At 37.0% G+C, this 7,184-nt stretch overlaps 2 protein-coding genes across 2 annotated transcripts in view; one reads left to right on the top strand and one right to left on the bottom strand.

Moving 5' to 3' along the window:
- The window catches only part of LOC107585746 (phenylalanine--tRNA ligase beta subunit-like), a 7,620-nt gene extending 2,831 nt beyond the window's left edge, over window positions 1-4,789 (top strand). Inside the window, exons 8-18 of the mRNA XM_016272902.1 lie at window positions 386-494; window positions 662-732; window positions 1,027-1,088; window positions 1,207-1,258; window positions 1,600-1,661; window positions 1,763-1,970; window positions 2,064-2,144; window positions 3,089-3,181; window positions 3,306-3,423; window positions 3,496-3,648; window positions 4,380-4,789. Coding sequence (XP_016128388.1) covers window positions 386-494; window positions 662-732; window positions 1,027-1,088; window positions 1,207-1,258; window positions 1,600-1,661; window positions 1,763-1,970; window positions 2,064-2,144; window positions 3,089-3,181; window positions 3,306-3,423; window positions 3,496-3,648; window positions 4,380-4,531 — 1,161 coding nt within the window. The 3' untranslated portion in view covers window positions 4,532-4,789. The remainder of the gene's footprint in view (window positions 1-385; window positions 495-661; window positions 733-1,026; window positions 1,089-1,206; window positions 1,259-1,599; window positions 1,662-1,762; window positions 1,971-2,063; window positions 2,145-3,088; window positions 3,182-3,305; window positions 3,424-3,495; window positions 3,649-4,379) is intronic.
- A 265-nt stretch (window positions 4,790-5,054) lies between these two features.
- Window positions 5,055-7,184, bottom strand: part of LOC107585790 (sphingosine-1-phosphate phosphatase 2-like) — an 8,417-nt gene continuing 6,287 nt past the window's right edge. The window contains exon 4 of the mRNA XM_016272938.1: window positions 5,055-6,509. Coding sequence (XP_016128424.1) covers window positions 5,946-6,509 — 564 coding nt within the window. The 3' untranslated portion in view covers window positions 5,055-5,945. The remainder of the gene's footprint in view (window positions 6,510-7,184) is intronic.

Here is a 7,184-nt window from a genome sequence, read left to right as displayed (position 1 = left end):
GTTTAAGCTAAGTACTAACATAACTAAAAACTATGTAGGGTAATTAAATAAGAAAAAATACAAACAAAACAACTCAACTTTTAAATTAAAATGAAATCAGAAAATGTAAAAATAAAAACAAATTCAACATATTACCAATAACTATCATAGTACATCAATGATACTCAAGTAATGCTGGGCCAGATGGATTCTGATTGGCCACAGTCAGTCAAGTCTCCTACTGTGAAGGGAAATCTGATTGGTTAGTATATTAGTAGCTTATTTGCCAACATATTTATGTCTAATCTTGTATGTTTGTTGAGTTTTTTCCCCCAGACTGCAACATTTAACAAGTTGAAACAAACAAAAAAGGTTTTTGTTTTGAATATTTAATGTCTTCTTGTAGACTGACAGTCATCTGAGGCACTACCTGCATATCATCGAGAATGAACCTCTCTACCCCATCATATACGACAGTAATGGAATCGTCCTGTCTATGCCTCCAATCATCAACGGTGAGTTAAATACACACACACACACACAGTATGCATTCACAGGAGCATGGATAGATGTGCACACATACTCCATTTTTTCTGTTTAACATTTTAGATTTTTTGCAGGTAGAGCTGTTTTTTTTTTTAAGCACTGTTAGTCTAAAGTTTTGTGTTTCTCTCTCTCTCAGGGGACCACAGCAAAATCTCATTAAACACAAAGAACATTTTCATTGAGTGCACGGCCACGGACCTCACAAAGGTAAACCGTTTTACTGTTATAATGTTTTTATTACTATTTATTTTGTAATAATACAATATACACTACAGTTCAAACGTTTGGCATCTGTACGATTTTTTTTTATTTTTTAAGAAATTAATACTTTTATTCAGAAATGATGCATTAAATGGATCAAAAGTGACAGTAAAGATATTTCTAATGTTGCAAATGACTGCTGTTCTTTTGAGCTTTCTATTCATCAAATAATCCTGAAAATGAGCTAAGAACTACAGCATGCTTTTAAACATGAGAAACGGTTTCTGTGTGTGTTTGCAGGCAAAGATCACGCTGGATATGATAGTGACCATGTTTAGTGAATACTGCGATGAACCATTCACGTGAGTATCAAGTAACATGCTCTGTATTGCTTTATAGCATCTCCAGTTTGGATTCAGCCAGTGAGTATATGGTTCAGTACTGAAATGTTTGTTTTAACATGTTTTTCTCTTTATTCAGGGTTGAGGAGGCAGAGGTTGTTTATCCTGATGGCAGATTGTGTGTGTATCCTGTATGTATTCAGTTCTTAACTTGATAGTAATTACACTAACTAACCACACTGGAATTAAAGGGATAGTTCAACCAAAAATGAACTTGTTTTCAAATAACAAAAGCATTTATCTGAAATATAACATTATAACGTCAATTTAATGCATCCTTGCTAAATAAAAGTATTAATAAAATTGATTTAATTTTTAAATAAAAACAAATCTGTCGTTTTTAGTTCTGTTGATGGAGCTTAACTTGTGTGAATAAATATTAAAGCAACATTAGTCATGACATTATCATTAATAAATTCTGCCTTATTTGAAAGTCGTTTTGTCATTTGCTGACTGTCGACTTTGACTTCAGGAGCTGGCGTACAGGACAGAGACACTGTCTGGGGACTTCATCAACAAAAGAGTTGGCATCAAGTGAGCACATTATAAATCTTTCATTTGAGCTCATAACAGATGACAGATTTCTTTCTCGGCTCCGGTCAAACCCTGATCACGCGCTCTGTGTTGTTTCTCAGTGAATCAGCAGAAAGCATCGCTCAGCTGCTGACCCGGATGTGTTTGAGGTCAGAGGTCAGCGGTGAGGGCGATCTGATCCAGGTTGAGATCCCGCCCATGCGCGCTGATGTCATCCACGCCTGTGACATCATGGAGGACGCCGCCATAGCGCACGGCTTCAACAACATCGTCAGGAGCACGCCGCGCACATACACCGTAGCCAATCAGGTTTGAGAGTAACATTCATTCTGACCAATTAAACTTGAGATCAGGTTCAGTGCTGACGTTATGGCTCTTACGCGTGTGTTTTTATATTCACAGCTCCCTCTAAATAAGTTGACAGAGTTACTGAGGCAAGATCTCGCAGCCGCTGGGTTCACCGAAGCGCTGACATTCGCTCTGGTTAGAAATCTTATATTCTGGATGTTTTCCTTCCTGAAGTCCATTTATCAAGTTTCTTGAACTGAAAACATTTGTCATTTAGTTTTCATGGCTATTTTTCTCTCTCTCTGACCATTAGAATTAAATGATCATTGTTATTAGGGCTTGGTAGACATTTCAAAAATCGAATCTTTTCCAATTCGCAAGGCCTTGATTTCGTTAAAATTCAATATCAATTTGTTCGGATAAATATCAGGTACTGTACATGTCCATTTTTCTTAAGGAAAACAATATCTCAACTAATGCAGTAAACTACACAGGGATTCCTCTCAGATGGTACATTTATTATAATATTATATTAAAGTGTAAATTAACAAAGTCCATTGCTATTTATTTTTTAGAATATAATAATCAACCCTCAATTAAATACTGTTGTGTACAAACCTTTAAATTGCACATACATCAGTTTTTGTGCTGACTTTGAAATGATAGAATTGAATTTCCAATTCGCTGTTGAAATATAAACATTTAAAAGGTGACTGTCATAACCAGATTTACCAGGACAGGTTCAACAAGTCATTTTTCAAACTGATTCAAACTAATAAATCATACGTTTGTGAGTTCATTTAAAGCATTTTCATTCATTCATTTTCTTCTGTAGTGTGACGAACATCCAAGTATAATGGATTATTGAATAATAATTTATTTATTTATTTTTAAAATGTAATCCAGAAACCTAGTGATGACAATGTTTAAAAAAAGTCAATGATGTATCAGTAAAAAAAAACAACTGAAAATCAGTAACATGCACTTAAAAATAGAAATTTTCGCTCATTAAAGTCTGATTTGAAAACAAATGATAACATTGGTTGTGCTGTATATTTGTTTTTGTAAACAGCCACAAGAGCAATATAACAAATGTGTTATCTTTTCCATGACGTGACAGTCTTTTCCTCTCTCTGCAGTGCTCACAAGAAGATATCGCAGATAAACTCAGGAAAAATATCGTCGAAACCAGAGCAGTCCACATCTCCAACCCAAAGACCGCAGAGTTTCAGGTACCCACAGAAATCCTGACACCTCCGATTGGCATTTCTCACATTTGCCCACTAGTGGGTGCTTTCACAAGTTTAAATCAGTTAGTAGTTAGGGTTTGACTAACTAAACCGTACTTTCCTGTAGGTGGTGCGTACCTCTCTTCTTCCTGGACTCCTGAAGACGCTCGCTGCCAACAGGAAGATGCCCCTTCCTCTCAAACTGTTCGAGATTTCAGACGTCGTCCTGAAGGATGAAACTAAAGGTGTATTTGATGTCCTCATATCACGTAATGCATGCTAATAAGTATGCAATCACTGAACTTTGTGTCTGGCAGACGTAGGAGCCCGTAACAACAGGCGTCTCTGTGCCGTTTACTACAACAAGAGCCCGGGATTTGAAGTCATCCATGGACTTCTGGACCGGGTCATGCAGCTGCTGGATGTCAAACCGGGCCGTAACCAAGGATACCACATCCAGGCGGCAGAGGGTGAGTCATAAATGTTAAAAGTCGACATGGTGTCCTTCCTGTGATCGGTCTGTGCACCCGAGTCATATTCAAAGATTTATTTTAGTGGTTAATATTTAACGGCGTTTATGTGCTTGCAGTAGGTCCGCAAAATTAAAAAGTGTTAGTTCATTTGGTGGGACTTTTTCATTTCTGGATTAATTTTATTACGTTTTTATTTCTGTTTTCCAATTTTATTTCCACGTGATGGATGGAAGAATCTATTTGAAGTCTGATAAAATAAAATTGGACCCTATATTTAATTACTTGATTCATGTTCCTGGTCTTATTGTGAATGATTCATCAGTGCATTTTCAGTGTTGTTATTTCTAACTAAAACTATTAAAAATAACTTTGATTAAAAAATAAAGTGAAAGAATAATATAAAATATTAGATAAGTAATATATGTATACATAATAATTAAATATATATATATATATATATATATATATATGAATAAACTTGAGATTCTGAAAAAGTGGAAATTAATTTTAAGTACTAAAATTACTCAAAAGTAAATGAAAGCTAAATATTAAAATAAAGCAGAATAAAAAAATTGACAAAATAAAATTACTAAAACTGAAAATATACAATTAAAACCTGATTCAAAATCTTAATAAATACTTTAATAGCATATAATACATACTGAAATAACTTGAAATAACATATTATTCATATTTAATTAATTTAATTTCCATCATTATTCTTACAGACTCCACCTTCTTTCCCGGCCGCTGTGCTGAGATCTTTTCATGTGGCAAAAGCATCGGACACCTCGGGGTCCTTCACCCTGATGTCATCAGTCGTTTTGAGCTGACCATGCCCTGCTCTGCCATCGATATCGACATCGAACCCTTCCTGTGATAACCTAACCTCAGCCACACCCCTCTGCTTTGGGCTCCTCCCTCAGAAGCCACAGCCACACATTACTGTCACGTCTATCTTTAGGAGAATGAGTTCTAGTCACAAAAGCACGTTACTGTATGTTCATGGTATAAATCAGTGTTTTAATAAAACTCAGCTTGTCCACTGCTAGTATGTTATTCATATATTAAACATCATGGCTGTATGTTTGTGTCCAGCTAAATTTACAACATGAAAACAAAGAAATATGGATTAATAAACCAAAAACGTCTACAACTGGTGGTTTTTGCATGTATTTGATGCATATCAAGCAAAGTCAACTAATGCGACACTGTACTTTATCTTAAGCTAATGTAAACAATATTGTATCTATACATTAAAAAAAAAAAATCAAGGCAAACTTTGAAGTAGTTTAAAGGGGTCATATGATGCTAAAAATAACATTATTTGGTGTAATGAAATGTTTATGCGGTTTAAGGTTCAAAAAACATTATTTTCCACATACTGTAAGGATTTTTCCATTGACTTTTGGATTATTGCAGAAAATAAGCTTTGGGACCAATAAAAAGTTTATGATTCTTACACTTTTTGTTCAACATGATAATCGTGGGCTAGCAACGAACTTGTCCACAGTCATTCGACTTCAGTACCATTAAGCTTCTGACAACTCTTTCAATCCTTAGTTGGAAAGTTTGAGTTAGAATAGTTTGCAAGAGTGTGATACTGAACATAGTGAGGCTGTGAAAGCGACTCATGAGTAGATGAGTTTCCCCGTTCAGTGTGATGTCATTTAATATCCCAGAATACATCTCTAGCCCCATTTAGCAACCATCTTTTTCAAGACAAGCAAAAGCTTTAAAAATAAAATCAGTGGGGTATTACTGATGCATTTTATGTTGTAGAATAAAACGTGAAAATATCTTGAGCTTGTGTAAACAGTAAATACATTACTGACATTACCTGTTCACAAAAAAAACCATTAAATTCAGTATGACGCAACTGGAAGTGTAAAAAAGCGCATAAAAGTATAAAAATACACTAATTTTTGCACAAAAATGCTAACTAATTTCACTATATAGCAGATGTGTGTTAAGGAAATTATTCATTAGTCATTTGTATGCGTTTCTGATTTCATTTGTTGAGTCTTGTGGCACAGAAATTACACACTTCACCTTTAGCTTGCGTTTAACCATGAATAATCCCTTAAAACCAAGCGAAACTGCACAAACATCCACGAACTGCGTTTCAGTTTTTGAAATCTAACAAAATGCAGCTAGGAGGTTTAACAAACTACTGTTCAGTGTGAGAATTTAAATGCGCCAGCCTTTCCCAAACAAAGACTAAGGTGAATTTCTCCCTGAGAATAAATTATAGACTGGGATTCTCTTGAAACTTGCCTGTAAACACTGAGAAATTATACAGAATTTCCCAAATCCCAGAATCCCATCATCACAAACACTCTGTTCACCATGATACTGTTGACCAGCCCGATGGCAACATATGTGCTGAACTTATACGGCACCTCAATCGCTTTCCTTCTGCGTGCTTCAACGTCATTCACAGACGCTCCATAAATTCGACAGAGCACCCGCAGACTCGCCCAGCGCACTGTCTGCCGGGTCAGAACCAGCATCCCTAACCCGACCAGGAACCGCGCCACACCGAGACCCAAGGCTGCGAGGGTCAGCGGTGGAAGGGTCACTGGAAAAGGCCCGGCAAGGTCAAAGGTCAAGCCCAATCGCTCATTCACCCAGTATCCGACTGAACACCCTGAACAGCATGCTAAAATAATGGTGGTGTCCCCCCGTGTGGTGCTGTAATGGTCCAGCTCGGGGTACTTATAGGACAGGAAGAGGGGCAGAACCACCCCCACTATGGGGGAGAGAGGGTTGTGCAGCTGAAGGTAGTCAATGGTTCCCCAGTACGGGTACGACACAGCCATGACGACGGCTGAAATTACAACGCCACAGATCACATCCTGAGAGGAAGGGGAAACATAAAGGAGAATGATTTCAGTCATTAGTATCAGACTCTGTAATTCTAGCTTCATGCAGCTCAATGAGTTTTATGCACGGTCATAATGACACAATAATGCAGTTTTTATGCCATTATTATGAAAAGTGTACACATTTTCTATGCGTGGTAACCGCGTTGCTATGCAGTTGCTAGGGTGTTCTGAGTGGCAAATGTATTGCTATGCAAATTCAAGGGTGTTCTGAGGGGTTCTAGAATGTTGCAAAGGTGTTTCTAGTAGTTTTTGTGTTGTGTGGTTGCTAGGATGTTCTTAATGGTTAACGTGTTGCTATGTGGTTGCTAGGGTTTTCTGAGTAGTTATGGTGTTGCTATGCAGTTGCTAGAGTGTTTTGAGCGGTTGTTAATTTGTTGCTATGGTGTTCTGAGTGGTTATCATGTTGCTGTGTAGTTGCTATGGTGTTCTGAGTGGTTATGTTGCTATGTAGTTGCTAGGGTGTTCTGAGTGGTTGTTAATTTGTTGCTATGGTGTTCTGAGTGGTTATGTTGCTATGTAGTTGCTATGGTGTTCTGAGTAGTTATGTTGCTATGTAGTTGCTATGGTGTTCTGAGTGGTTATGTTGCTATGCAGTTGCTATAGTGTTCTGAGCGGTTATGTTGTTATGCATTTGCTGGTGTGTTT

The sequence above is a fragment of the Sinocyclocheilus grahami genome, unplaced genomic scaffold (genome assembly GCF_001515645.1).
Source record: "Sinocyclocheilus grahami isolate Dianchi unplaced genomic scaffold, SAMN03320097.WGS_v1.1 scaffold74.1, whole genome shotgun sequence".
In the NCBI taxonomy this organism is placed as follows: Eukaryota; Metazoa; Chordata; class Actinopteri; order Cypriniformes; family Cyprinidae; genus Sinocyclocheilus; species Sinocyclocheilus grahami.
The sequence above is the reverse complement of the archived record's forward strand: the minus strand, read 5'-3'. Positions and strand labels throughout refer to the sequence as shown.